The following is a 15,175-nucleotide window of genomic DNA, read 5'->3' as shown; positions in this document are numbered from 1 at the left end:
TTTTCTGTCCCATACTGTTAAAGAGCCACTGGAAATAAATCCATAGACACCTTAAAGACTGAATATAAAATTAGAATCCTTACCAGGATTTGAACTCTGACCTGCTAGATATGTAGTAATGTGCTCCACTTGTATGTCCGAGCCTGAAAATTTTTACCTGTGCTATTTCAGCTCCTGGTGTCTGCCACCATGGGGGTCTACAAAGATGCCATCGCCAACTTCCTGCCCACGCCATCCAAATCTCATTACGTCTTCAACCTGCGAGACTTTGCCAGAGTCATCCGAGGAGTTCTACTGGTGCCCGCCACTGAGATGAGCGAGATGGATAAACTACTGAGGCTGTGGGTCCATGAAGTGTACAGGGTTTTCTACGATCGTCTCATTGATGATAATGACAGGTAGGTCAAGTTGTAAAAGGCTATTAGTCTATGTTTCTACTTGCTGGCATAATTCATTCAGCATTCTAAAAAAAATTCTGAATTAATTTATTATCTTTGATATTTGGGGTTTTTAATTTAAAAGATTGTAAAAGTTGTAAATATATTAAATAAACTCAGGTTTTTTTTAAAATTCTAAATATTTTAAATTTATTTGTATTTTTAACTTTATTAGGAACATGTTTTTCAAGATAGTAAAAAACAATTGTCAAGATAGTTTCAAGCAAAACATTGACAAAATTCTTGGACACCTGTCAAAAAGTGGCAAAGTAACTGATGCTGACATCCGAAGTCTTTTCTTTGGGGACTATTTTAACCCAGAGAACAGGGTGTACACAGAGATCACAGATCTCAAGGAGCTGACTGTTGTCATGGAGCAGTGAGTTATCTTTTCGTGCAATCACACTGTATTTAGATCACATAGTCCTTTTTCTTCTCACTTGCATGTTTTCATGGATTTTTAAATGAAGTGGTTTTAAGTACTGTCTGCTGAAAGTGAATAAAAAACAAGGATGGACCATATTAATTTGGATCTAAATTATTTGCTTTCCTGTGGTGTATAAGTTGCCTAGTAGTAGGCCTATATTCTATCTGTATTAAAATTATGATAGCTATTGTTAATTTACACATGCATTTTTTATTGGAAAACATATTTATGGAAAAAACTAACTTTTAAATTTTTTTTACATAATGGCTTTTAATTTTTTTTTTTAAGGATCACATGGCAATGTAAATCTCTGGTTTAAATTTTAAAAGCTCTCAGTGTTTAATAGTAAAAACCACATTTTTTCTTCATTGAAAATAATAAGTTGTTTTTTTAGTTTTATTTTAACTCATATAACACAGTAGTAACTGCTAATACTATTGATAGGGTCATACTATAATTACAATCGTCTATAAATATTCAAATTTCTATCACATTATGTCATGTTAGTGACCTTGTTACTGCTGTTATATTTTTTTGTTACACTTAATGTCACATGCATGTCACAGCTAGTGTTTATGATCTTATTACTGCTGTGTTTCACCTAATGTTTGTGATTATGTGTCTTTGCTACAGTGTATGTCACTTTTATGTCACAGCTAATGTTTGTGACATGTTTTTGTGATGCTGTATGTCACTTTTATGTCACAGCTAATGTTTGTGACATGTTTTTGTGATGTTGTATGTCACTTTTATGTCACAGCTAATGTTTGTGACAACATGTCTTTGTGATGTTAAATGTCACTTTTCTGTCACACTGAGTGTTTACAATCACATGACCTCACTGTCTGACATCTCATTGTCATATCACACCTGATGTTTGCCATCACATGTCACTATTGTGTCACGCCCCCACTGTCACATTGCCTTCACAGTTATCTAGATGAGTACAACATAGTGAGCAAAGCCCCCATGAAGTTAGTCATGTTCAAGTTTGCTATTGAGCACATGTCTCGCGTGAGTCGTGTGCTGCTGCAGGACAATGGGCATGCCCTACTTGTGGGTGAGTCAAAGGTCACAGCTACACCACTGCCCTGATGGTACTAGCAGGTCCAGGTGTAGCTGACATATCCCAATTGTTACTGGCTTATCCTGTTAGATCCCAGACCATGTTAAAAAATTGAAATTATCACAAATATTCCCTTTATTGTAAGTTTTGGATACGAAGCTGTGATGCTCAAGTAGAAAACTTTTTTTTAAGTTGGAATAACGTGTCATTTTTACAATAATTTTAAGATTCTTGCCTAGCTTAAACTGCCAATAAAGTAAAAATGTATTGTCCTATATCCAAATATTTTTAGTGGAATAAATTGGTCCAGGATGTTACCCCACCACCACCCTAGATAATTAACCATTCTCAGCCCCACCAGTCATTACCACCCCCACCCCCGATCAAATACTCCTGTCCAATATCCCCCAGTCATCAATAATACCCAGTCAACTACCCTCCCCTCTCTGGGTAATTACTCCTTCACTTTAACAATGTAGATTATATTTATAATTATCCCTCTTTCCATCTCCAGCTCCCTAACCCTATCCCTAATCTGATCTCTATACTAAGCATAACCTTAACCTAACCCTATCCTTAAACATATCCATAAACCTGTAACTAACCCTTAAACCTTAAATCCCTACCTGTATTTCTATCCATAACTCTTATCTGCCTATCCCAGAAAAAGAACGGGTAGCACAATTTACCTTACCCACATTAAGATATCAGTAGAGTGAGGAAATCTTCTATTTTAAAACATTAACTTTGTATTACACACTTCAGCCCTTGACCTTCATTATTTTCTAAATTGTGACCAGGTATTGGTGGCTCAGGCCGTCAAAGTGCTGCCAAGTTGGCTTCATTCATGGCCGATTTTGAGCTCTTCCAAATTGAAATTACCAAAAACTACAGCAATACTGACTGGAGAGAGGATCTGAAAAAGGTATTTTTTACCCAGCGACTTTAGAGAGGGAGTTGAGCTTGTATGACAACAAATATCTATAAACAATGACGATCTAATATGAATGACTAACAGGACAGCATTGGTTCATTACGTGGTATATTGCATGGCTAAATACACAACGTATACAAAGACTATTTACAACGACAGACAAATACTTCTACACCCTAGCACAACATGATGAAGACTTATCTAATTTATTTCCCCTAACAACAAGATCATACTCTCATATGTCACATTATTACGTTCTTCATTATACAGTCCCAATCTTTTATTAATATAAATCATTCTATGACACTCAAACTCTCATACCCTTGCAATAACTAAGATACCATTCATAACATTATTCACCTCAATTAGTTAGTATTCATATAGCTCAAAAAGTTGATGTAGTAGTTGGTATGTAATGAAAATATTCAAACAAAATCTTTCCTTATTCATGACTGTCCAAATTCTAGTATGTTTATCAAGTATTTATTTTGTATTTAAATTAAATGTGTGATCTTGTTATGACTTGTCTTGATCAGCTCCTGCGAAAAACAGGAGTAGAAGGAAAACCAACAGTCTTCCTGTTTTCTGACAACCAAATTAAAGACGAATCCTTCATGGAGGACATCAGTATGATCTTGAACACGGGAGATGTACCAAACATCTTTGCCAGTGATGAGAAAGCTGATGTCATTGAGAAAATGCAAAGCGTGGCGAGGAATGAGGTATCTTTTTAATTTCATCATATTTTTGTCACTCTTTTGTGTAATAAATAATTTTCTAAAAGAATTCTTTAAAAGTTACTGGTATCTAATTTCTAATTCTTGATGTTATCAAGAAAAAACAAACACTTAACATTGTTGTAAACTAAAATCTACTCTGTTACCAGTTCTAATTCTTGATGTTATCAAGAAAAAACAAACACTTAACATTGTTGTAAACTAAAATCTACTCTGTTACCAGTTCTAATTCTTGATGTTATCAAGAAAAAACAAACACTTAACATTGTTGTAAATTAAAATTTACTCTGTTACCAGTTCTAATTCTTGATGTTATCAAGAAAAAACAAACACTTAACATTGTTGTAAATTAAAATCTACTCTGTTACCAGTTCTAATTCTTGATGTTATCAAGAAAAAACAAACACTTAACATTGTTGTAAACTAAAATCTACTCTGTTACCAGTTCTAATTCTTGATGTTATCAAGAAAAAACAAACACTTAACATTGTTGTAAACTAAAATCTACTCTGTTACCAGTTCTAATTCTTGATGTTATCAAGAAAAAACAAACACTTAACATTGTTGTAAACTAAAATCTACTCTGTTACCAGTTCTAATTCTTGATGTTATCAAGTAAAAACAAACACTTAACACTGTTGTTATCAGAAGAAAAAAACACTAACACTGTGATTTACAATCTGCTCTAGGGTCGTAACATGGATGGGACCCCGCTTGCCATGTACAACTTTTTTATAGACCGCGTGAAACAGCATTTGCACATTGTGCTGGCAATGTCACCTATTGGAGATGCCTTCAGAAACAGGCTGAGGATGTTCCCATCTCTCATCAACTGTTGCACCATTGATTGGTTCCAGGTTTGTACAATAAAAGATTCTATTTATCTAACTTATCTACATTTTCCAAATGACTTGATATTACTGAGCTTATTTTATCTACATTTATCATTGAGCTTACTTTTGCACTTTCTACATTTTCATTGAGCTTAACTTTGCCCTGGCTTGCTACTGTAGCTCACTGTTTATTGCAGGCGTGGCCTGAAGATGCCCTTGAGATGGTAGCCAACAAATTCCTGGAAGAGATTGAAATGGAAGATACCCTCAAGCTGGAGACTGTCAGCATGTGCAAACACTTCCACGAATCCGTCAGGGTTGCCTCGGAAAAGTCAGTCAAATCAATTTTCCATTGTTTAGTTCATGTAATATTTTTCTCAGTTAACTTGAAATTTTCAAATGCTATTTTGAATAATGTTATATCTTTTTGAATATATTATATATATATATATATATATATATATATATATATATATATATATATATATATATATATATATATATATAAGACCTCATGAGTCAAATGTAAAATGTTTGTTTTTACTTTCTTTTTTGTTTTACTTCAGATACTTTGAAACACTGAGGCGCCATAACTACGTGACACCAACTTCCTATCTGGAGCTGATCTTGACCTTCAAGTCCCTGCTAACAATCAAGCGAGATGAGCTGATGATGATGAAAAACCGTTACCTGGTGGGTCTGGAGAAATTAGACTTTGCCGCGTCGCAGGTCTCCGTAATGCAGCAGGAACTGACTGACCTGCAGCCTGAGTTGATCAAGACGTCGGCTGACACGGAGAAGCTGATGGTGAAGATTGAACAAGACACAGTGGAGGTGGAGGCTAAGAAAGAGGTAAGTAATCTTCCCATGAGAACTTGTTAACTTTCATACTGAAGAGTGAGTGTGTATTTTTTTAAAAGAAATATTAAATAACTTTCAACAAATTTCTAAATATAATTTTACAGTCAGTCTCTTATATTAGAGTTTCAAAAGCATAAAGTAACTTGTATTTGTATAATTAAAAAAAAATCATAGTGATATGTGGTATCTGTAGTGCTGAAAAGATTAATTTATATAATTATCCATCATTTGGCTAATCCTGTATGAATTTATTTTTTTACTTTGCTGGATGTAATTTTAAAATAATTTGATTATTGACAGGTTGTGGCTGCTGATGAAGCCGTAGCTAACGAAGCTGCTGCAGCTGCTCAAGCCATTAAAGATGACTGTGAAGGTGACCTTGCGGAGGCAATTCCAGCTTTAGAAGCTGCTATTACAGCTTTAAATACTCTCAAACCAGCTGATATTTCCACAGTCAAAGCTATGAAGGTGAGACAGTCATTTCTTTATCTGGAGCTGTTTCTTATACGTCTGTTTTGTTAGTGATAATAAGTAAGCAACTAAGAAAACTTGTTATTATTATAGACTGTGTTGAACACTTTAACTACAATTCAAAACCTTTTATTACTTCATCCTTTTAGAATCCCCCACCTGCTGTAAAGCTTGTCATGGAATCAGTGTGTGTAATGTTAGGCATCAAGTCTGAGCGCAAACCAGACCCATCTGGCTCAGGGAAGATGATAGAGGACTACTGGGGTCCCTCCATGAAACTCTTGGGGGATCTCCGATTTTTGGATCGACTGAAAACTTATGACAAGGACAATATAGCGCCACCAATTATCAAAAGAATTAGAGACAAGTGAGTGTTAAAAAATACTTTTGATGGCTTTATCATGAAGGATTTAGTGCAACCAAAATTAACTTAGTTTTAAGATTCTGCTTTTATCTGGCCCCTTTTTGGTAATCTGGCCAAAATTTTAATGTTTCACTATCCCTAGGCATATTTTAAAATTTTTGCCATATTTTTTGACAATCAGTGTAATCTTTTGCCACATTTTTTTGACATTTTGCTGTGCGTTCACTTCAGATACATCGCCAATCCTGAGTTTGACCCAAGCTTGATCAGGAATGCCTCAATGGCGTGTGAAGGCCTATGCAAGTGGGTGCGGGCCATGGACATCTATGATAAAGTTGCCAAAGTTGTGGCCCCTAAAAAGGCCAAACTGGCAGAAGCAGAAGGAGAACTGGCCGTCCAGATGGAAAAATTAAATGAGAAGAGAGCACAACTGCAAGCAGTATGTTACCACCTCATTTCTCTGTTCTCACTTATCTGTGGTTAAATCTGGTTAAATCTTTTGTAATCTGAATCCATGTAGATCTACATCTGGATGTCTGTCTGCTCAAGTTTAAAGATGTATAAGTGCAAAAGTCTATTGTGTTTATCTATCATTAAAATGTTCAACACTTATGTATAAACCTACTAATAGGCCTGTATGTATTTTAAAACAAGTTCAGAGCAAAATGTGTACGATTACATTGTTCCAACCTTAGGTAACAGACAAACTCCAAGCCCTGAATGATGAATTTGAAGTGATGACTCAGAAGAAAAAAGACCTGGAGAGCAACATTGACCTCTGCTCAAAGAAACTTGACCGAGCAGAAAAATTGATTGGGGGTCTGGGTGGGGAGAAAGACAGATGGACCGAGGCGGCCAAAGCTCTGGGTGACCTGTACATCAACATCACGGGTGATGTGCTCATCTCATCTGGTGTGGTCGCCTACCACGGCGCCTTCACTGTCGACTTCCGTCAGGTTTGGGCCTCATTTTATAACAGTGTTTTATTGGTTTTAGTATAAATAAATTAAATGGAAAACAGCCTGTTTATTTTATGCTGTTTATTTTGGTCTAGAAAATTGCACACCTGATTACAATGTTTAGAACAAATTGAAAGTAAAGTTAAACAATTGCAGCATTTTCAATAAATTCAAATTGTCCAGAACAAATTTTTATTAAAGATTAAATATTGATTGATAGAAAATTATGAGATAAATGTTATTATAGATCATGATGATAAATGACGTTTATAGTTGATGAAATACTGTCTTTAATATATGGTGATTAAAAATATATTTATTAGATAATAATGAAAAAATGTCTTCACATAATAATAATGAAAAAATGTCTTCACATGATAATAATGGAAAAATGTCTCCACTAGATGATGATGAAAAAATGTCTTCACTAGATGATGATGAAAAAATGTCTTCAATAGATAATAATGAAAAAATGTTTTCACTTATGATAATAATGAAAAAATGTTTTCACTAGATGATGATGTAAAAATGTTTTCACTAGATGATGATGAAAGAATGGCACGAGCAGTGTATCAAGAGGAAAATTCCTTGCTCAAAGGTGTTTTCCCTTAGTTCAACGCTCGGTGAGCCAGTCAAGATCAGGGCATGGAACATCGCTGGGTTACCCGTGGATGCGTTCAGTGTTGACAATGGCATCATTGTGTCCAAATCCAGAAGATGGCCACTCATGATTGATCCTCAAGGTAAATTGTGGGGGTTTTTGTGTGGACATTATGTTAAATTCAACAGTGAATAATGTATATTGGAAGCCAAATGGGAAACAAAACAGATACAAAAGAAAAGATGGAAAGACAACAAAGTCAAATAATGGATGCATTTAACACTGGTAGAAGTAATGAAGTTGACAAAGGACTTATAGGAATGGAGGAAGATGATTATAGACATTTGTAATGCCACAACAGTCGACCTTGACTAGGTTACTGATATAGATGAATGGTTCTAACACAATGATATTTTTAATAGACATTAGTTTCAACAACCACATATTTTTCCCACGTTTTCTTTAACTTGCTTTCTCTGTTTGTGTGTTTGTCTTTCCAATCAAATCTTGCGATCGAAATTTCTGGCACTTCCCAGTTAGCTAGCGCGCTGAAATTTTCAGGGAAGCTTTCTTTTGGATGACCATTGAATATTCAATTGTTATTATTACTAAATTGATCAATGGAAACATTTTATTGAGCATTTTAGACCGCTATATAATCTATATATATAATTCTCCTCTGCTAGCCATTAGAAAAAAAACCAGCGACGCGTACCTCGCGCGCAGTGAAGCGAACGATCACATGTCGCCACAGGCTTAGGGGCAGAGAATTTAGCTTGAACCGAGTTTAAACTTACAGGAGGTAGGCCAGTTTGGGGGAGACGATATGGTCGAGTGGTTGGGCACACGATTGCTATCCCACTCGACACGGGTTCAAATCTATGTGTTCTAGTCAGTAACGTATTCAAACAACGAGTTTTTTACGAGTTGTCTTTTTACGAGTTGTCTTTTTACGAGTTGTCTTCGTTTACCCAAAAAAAGTGAAAAGATAAAATCGATAGCAAGATTTTAATGCAAACAAACAGACAAAGACTAAAAAGTAGAAAATAATAATCATTAAAAAAGTTTTAAAAAACCCACGTTTTCTGATTGAACTAAAAAGTAGAAAATAAATGCTATAGGCCCTACATCACAATAATGCAAGCGATCACTCTACTATAAGCGAGCAAAAACGTGGGGCGCCGTGATTTTCTTACAGTTTCTAATACTGTTGACTCTCTACAAGCTCCCTAATAAAAGTCAATAGTATTATCTAATCAATAGTAATATAACTTTTACTTCGGCGCCCCACGTTTTTGATCGCTTATAGTAGAGTGATCGCTTGCATTATTGTGATGTAGGGCCTATAGCATTTATTTTCTACTTTTTAGTTCAATCAGAAAACGTGGGTTTTTTAAAACTTTTTTAATGATTATTATTAATAAGCACAAGTTGAAAACACTCATTTTTTTAGGCACTATTTTTAGTTCTTACATGTATTCCAATGGGCCAACATACCAATATTTTTAGCTGACATAGCACAGAAAATCAAACCTTTATAAAGCTGTTGTTCTAAAGGCTTTGACTAGCCTTTAACAACACTTGTCCCATCAGTTGAGCATGTATAACTAGCCTTTAACCATACTTTCCCATCAGGTCAGGCCAACAAGTGGGTGAAGAACATGGAGAAAGCCAACAAGCTGAACATCATCAAACTCTCAGACGCCAACTACATGCGCACCCTGGAGAACAGCATCCAGTTTGGAACTCCCATCCTGCTGGAGAACGTGGCGGAGGAGCTTGACCCCATTCTAGAACCTGTTCTACAAAAGCTGACCTTCAAACAGCAGGGTGTAGACTACATTCGCCTTGGTGACAATGTTGTGGAATATTCTAATGAATTTAAGGTACGTTTTTTTTTAATCTCTGCCTGAAAAATATTTCGTTAGTATTAAATAACAATATATGAGATGGCTTGGCCAAGTGGTGGAGCGCTCAACTGCTGACTCAAAAGTCTATAGTTTAGATCTTGATCTTGATTAGTTCTGCAGGATGTCCCTGAGTCCTGCCAGCTCTGATAGGGACCTAAAGTAAAGTTTCCCTTTCAAACCTGACGGTCTATGGGGCAAGTGAAGTAGAGTTCACTTGTTTCTGTGACCTCGGCATATGAAGAGATAGTGTGGTCAGCACTATGCCCAGCCGCCTTTACTTTCCCTAACGTGAGTTAGGTACCCATCAGAGTTGGGTGGACTCAGGGACGGTCTACTGACTTGAACCCGAGACTTAGCAGTCCAGCTCTCTACTGCTAGACCACTCCGTCCTGATAGGGACCTAACTTTGGGAAAATATGTTTGGGAAAGTAAACGTGGCTGGGCATAGTGCTGACAACACCATCCCTTCATGTGTTGAGGTCAAGAAACATGAACTCTACTTCATCTGCCCTATGGATCATTAGGTCCAAAAGAAGAACTTGATTTTATTTTTTTTTAAACAGCAATATGAGTTGTTATTTTGTGCACTTTATTTACTCTGGTGGATGTTTGTATTTAGATGTACATCACAACTGGTCTGAGGAACCCTCACTACCTGCCTGAGGTGTCCGTCAAAGTGTGCCTGCTCAACTTCATGATAACCCCACAAGGTCTAGAGGACCAGCTCCTGGGTATTGTTGCTGCTAAAGAGAAACCAGATCTGGAAGAAAAGAAAAATCAGTTGATCCTGGAGAGCGCTGCCAACAGAAAACAATTGAAAGAAATTGAAGACAAAATTCTAGAAGTTCTCTCATCATCACAGGTTTGTCCTGTTCTATTTTTTTCCTCCTGCTTTTTTTTTCTTCTAAATTTTTCATGTTTATTCATCAATTATTAATTTGCTAAAAAATTTAAATAAAAAAAAAAAACTTTTATGTTTAAAGGGGGATAACTGTAATGGGTTAAGTTTTTTTTATTTATTTTATTTTAAAAATTATATAAAATTATTTTTAAATAATAGTTCAATGATGTATTTAAAATTGTCTTATCTTTTAAAACAGGGTAATATTTTGGAAGATGAAACTGCCATCAAAGTTCTCTCATCATCTAAAGTTCTGTCTGAGGAAATCAGTGCCAAGCAAGAGATTGCCGTGGCCACTGAAAAAGAAATTGATGAAACAAGAAACGGCTACAAGCCTGTGGCCGTACACTCCTCCATCTTGTTTTTCTGCATCTCAGAACTGGCAAACATAGAGCCCATGTACCAGTACTCACTTACCTGGTTTATTAACCTTTATCTACAGGTAAATTGGAAATAGATTTTCAAATAGATTTTAAATAGATAATAAATATATTTTTAATAGATTTTATATTTTTAATAGATTTTATATTTTTATATAGATTTTATATTTTTATAGAGATTTTTAAAATAGACTGTAAATAGACTTTAAATAGATTGTAAATAAATTTTAAATAGATTTTTAGATTATTTTAAATTGATTTTAAGTAGATTGTAAGTAGATTTTAAAAATTTTAAACTTTGATTTGAATTAAATTATATATAGATTGTAAATAAATTTTGTATAGATTGTCAATAGATTTTAAATATATCACCATAAAAAAAGAAAACAAGACTAAGTTTTCAATAAAATATTTTGTTTATTTTGTTTAAAGTAAAAGTAAGTTTCCCTTTCAAACCTGACGTTCTATGGGGCAAGTGAAGTAGAGTTAACTTGTTTCTGTGACCTTGGCATATGAAGGGGTAGTGTGGTCAGCACTATGCCCTGCCGCCTTTACTTTCCCTAACATGAGTTAGGTACCCATCACAGTTGGGTGGACTCAGGGACGGTCTACTGACTTGAACCCAGATTCGAACTCGAGACTTACGGGTTAGCAGTCCAGCTCTCTACCGCTAGACCACTCCGTTTACGTAAATAATAATGAAGTTATCTTATCTCGATGACGTGAGTTGAATGTTGTTGCAATGTTTGTTTCAGTCCATCATCAACAGCAAACGTTCTGAGGAACTGAATGAAAGAATCAGCAACTTGAATGACCACTTTACAAACAGTATCTACAACAATGTGTGCCGCTCGCTGTTTGAAAAAGACAAACTGCTCTTCTCTTTCCTCTTGTGTATTGGTATTATGAAGGGAGAGTAAGTACATTCATCAGGTGGGGGGGGGGGGGGGTAGATTGGGGAAGGGAGGGAGTGTGCATTTTGGAGGGGAGTGAATATGTTGAGGGGGGAGAGAGTGCATTGGGAGCGGAGTGTTAAGGAGGGAGGGAGTAGTTTTTGGAGTAGTGATTGCATTGGGAAGGGGAGTGAGAATGTGGGGGGAGTAAATTTGTGGCAGAGTGAGGGTTTTGGGGAAGGGATGGAAGGAGTAAATTTGGGGAGTAGTGAGTGCACTTGGGAGGGGAGTGAGTACATTGGAGCTGGGGGTTAAATTTATTAGGGAGGAGAATAAATTAATGTAAGGAATTCAGTACATCATGGGAGTTGAGGTGCGGGAGTGATTAGTTTGCAGGAGGGGAGTGATTCCATTGGGAAAGGAGGGGAATGATCCCATTGCTAATAGAGAGGGAGTATATAGCTGGTGGAGATTTAATTTCATGGAAATTAGTTCATTAGAGTGGGTTCATTTAATGACGAGTGGAGGTGTGTGTGTGTGTGTGGTGGGGGGGGGGGGGGGGCCTAGTATATGTAACTATGAACAGGTGAAGTATTTTGATAGTGAAGGTCAGGAATACATTTTACGTTTTACTCTTTTTATTCAAGCGCTGGCGCCTTTTAAATCATGTCTGTGCTGTATTTCAGAGGGAAAGTTGATGAAAATGCCTGGCGTTTCTTGCTGACCGGTGGCGTTGCTCTTGAGAATTTGCTGCCCAACCCAGCCCCTACCTGGCTGTCAGACAAAGCATGGTCAGAGATTGTCAGAGCATCAAAGTTACCAAACCTTCATGGACTACATGATCGTAAGTCTTCCATATTGAGTTACAAAAGTTGATAGACTTTGTATAGTTATCCTTACAAGGTAAAGGATACCAAATTACTTATTAGGGAGACAACACAATATAGTGGATTTGGATTAAATAAGCATGATTAAGTTTCATATTGATAATGAGACAACTGCTGTGGGGTAAAAAAAATAGTTTATAAATCACAGTTATGACAATATCATATCATTGTGAGATTTTATTCTGCTATTTTTAGTTAGTTCCTGTGCCAGGATTAAGCTATAAATGCATGCAAAAAATACTACTTAAAGGAAGAAAAAAATAAAATAAGCTTGGGATTACATTTTTTCTTTTGGTGTTTGTCTTCAAGATAATATCTTTTTAAATCCTCAGACGTGACAAAACAAACAGATGCCTGGAAAAAATTCTACGACAACTCCACCCCCCACAACTACAAACTCCCCAGCCCCTGGGACGCAGTCGGTGGCCTGGACTCCATGATCATCCTCAGGTGTTTCAGGCCTGACAAAATTGTGCCGGCTGTTCAAAATTTCATTGTGGAAAACATGGGACAGTCTTTCATTGAGCCTCCGACCTTTGACCTGCCAGGGTCGTTTGCTGACTCCAACTGTTGTGCCCCATTGATATTTATTCTCTCCCCTGGGGCTGACCCCATGATGGCCCTGTTGAAGTTTGGAGAGGACAAGGGCTACAAGGGCAACATGATCCAGACCATTTCACTGGGCCAAGGACAGGTACATTTTCTCACTTTTTTATTGTGTTGGTCAATAGCTCTGTTTCTCATATTTAAGGACCAATCATTTCACAGCGATCATACATAGGGACCAATTGTTTCACATCTATAATGTATGTATCCTCTCATATGTAGGGACCAATCATTTCACATCTATAATGTATGTATTCTCTCATATGTAAGGACCAATCATTTCACAGCTATAATGTATGTATCCTCTCAAACGTAGGGACCAATCATTTCACATCTATAATGTATGTATTCTCTCATATGTAGGGACCAATCATTTCACATCTATAATGTATGTATTCTCTCATATGTAAGGACCAATCATTTCACATCTATAATGTATGTATCCTCTCAAACGTAGGGACCAATCATTTCACATCTATAATGTATGTATTCTCTCATATGTAGGGACCAATCATTTCACATCTATAATGTATGTATTCTCTCATATGTAAGGACCAATCATTTCACATCTATAATGTATGTATTCTCTCATATGTAAGGACCAATCATTTCTCAGCTATAATGTATGTATCCTCTCATATGTAGGGACCAATCGCCTCTAAAATGATTGACAGAGCAATCAGTGATGGCTCTTGGGTCGTCCTTCAGAACTGTCACCTGGCAACCAGCTGGATGCCAAGACTGGAGAAGATCTGTGAGGAGGTAAAGTTAGTCTACAGATAAACATAAGTGTATGAGTGGAGATTCTCTGGTATAGAGGAGTTTTATCTTTAAAATGTCTCTAGAAATGACTTTTAAAATCTCTACACCACATGTTTTAGGTGATTGTGCCTGAAACAACCAATGAAGACTTCAGACTTTGGCTAACAAGTTATCCGTCTGATAGTTTCCCAGTTTCCATTTTACAAAACGGTATGTCACTATGTTAGGAGAAAAAAGAACTGAATTAAAAATAATCTTTTCTGATTAGCATAATTTATTCTAATACTATAAAATTATATATATATATATATATATATATATATATATATATATATATATATATATATATATATATATAAGTAAGTAAGTAAGAACATACCATGAATATTATTCTCAATCCTAGGAGTCAAAATGACCAATGAACCACCAAAAGGGTTGCGAGCGAATTTGATTCGGTCTTACCTCAATGATCCAATATCAGACCCTGCCTTCTGGGATGGCTGCAACAAAGTAATTCATTATTTATTTGTGATAAGATAATAAACCAAATATGCATAAAAGTTAAATTATAACTCATAGAAGTTAAATTATAACTAAATAATTTTTAAAACTCTTTTTTGTTCCCCTACAGCCTAAAGCATGGCATAAGATGCTGTTTGGGCTCTGCTTCTTCCATGCTTTAGTTCAAGAGAGGCGCAAGTTTGGACCACTAGGATGGAACATCCCTTATGAATTTAATGAATCTGATCTTAGGATCAGTATGAGACAGATGCAGGTTGGTTTAAAGTTGTTTCTTTTACCAGCCTAACCTAAGATAAAACATTGTGTTTAGCTTCAGCTATCATAAATCTTTGTCTATTTTAGTTGGGACCATAAATCTTTTTTGTATTCTTGATGAAGCCATTCTCAAATATAAGTTCGTAATTTTTTTCAGATGTTCCTTAATGACTATGATGACCTCCCTTTGCCAGCCTTGACCTATTTAACTGGCGAATGTAATTATGGAGGTCGTGTAACAGATGATAAAGATCGACGTCTGCTTACCTCATTGCTTTCTGTTTTCTACTGCGAAAAAATTGTCAATGATGACAAATACAAGTACGTAGATAAATATCTATTAGATAAATTAGTAAGAATTCTTTAAAA

General features: G+C 36.0%; 1 protein-coding gene across 2 annotated transcripts in view; it reads left to right on the top strand.

Annotated features, from left to right (window-relative positions):
* LOC131927810 (dynein axonemal heavy chain 3) overlaps positions 1-15,175 on the top strand; it is a 43,274-nt gene that overhangs the window by 21,889 nt on the left and 6,210 nt on the right. For both annotated transcript variants that reach the window (XM_059283637.1, XM_059283636.1), the window contains 24 exons: positions 172-398; positions 613-816; positions 1,797-1,924; positions 2,731-2,855; positions 3,401-3,586; positions 4,291-4,458; positions 4,632-4,765; positions 5,001-5,286; positions 5,596-5,763; positions 5,916-6,133; positions 6,362-6,569; positions 6,826-7,086; positions 7,631-7,832; positions 9,326-9,576; positions 10,220-10,462; positions 10,701-10,943; positions 11,637-11,797; positions 12,461-12,618; positions 12,994-13,355; positions 13,913-14,029; positions 14,149-14,239; positions 14,433-14,539; positions 14,661-14,804; positions 14,964-15,127. In XM_059283637.1, coding sequence (XP_059139620.1) covers positions 172-398; positions 613-816; positions 1,797-1,924; positions 2,731-2,855; positions 3,401-3,586; positions 4,291-4,458; positions 4,632-4,765; positions 5,001-5,286; positions 5,596-5,763; positions 5,916-6,133; positions 6,362-6,569; positions 6,826-7,086; positions 7,631-7,832; positions 9,326-9,576; positions 10,220-10,462; positions 10,701-10,943; positions 11,637-11,797; positions 12,461-12,618; positions 12,994-13,355; positions 13,913-14,029; positions 14,149-14,239; positions 14,433-14,539; positions 14,661-14,804; positions 14,964-15,127 — 4,556 coding nt within the window. The remainder of the gene's footprint in view (positions 1-171; positions 399-612; positions 817-1,796; positions 1,925-2,730; positions 2,856-3,400; positions 3,587-4,290; positions 4,459-4,631; positions 4,766-5,000; positions 5,287-5,595; positions 5,764-5,915; positions 6,134-6,361; positions 6,570-6,825; positions 7,087-7,630; positions 7,833-9,325; positions 9,577-10,219; positions 10,463-10,700; positions 10,944-11,636; positions 11,798-12,460; positions 12,619-12,993; positions 13,356-13,912; positions 14,030-14,148; positions 14,240-14,432; positions 14,540-14,660; positions 14,805-14,963; positions 15,128-15,175) is intronic.

This window comes from Physella acuta, unplaced genomic scaffold (genome assembly GCF_028476545.2).
Source record: "Physella acuta isolate Inbredline_101_S28 unplaced genomic scaffold, ASM2847654v3 ptg001441l, whole genome shotgun sequence".
Lineage (NCBI taxonomy): Eukaryota > Metazoa > Mollusca > Gastropoda > Physidae > Physella > Physella acuta.
This window is presented reverse-complemented; position numbering and strand designations above follow the sequence as displayed.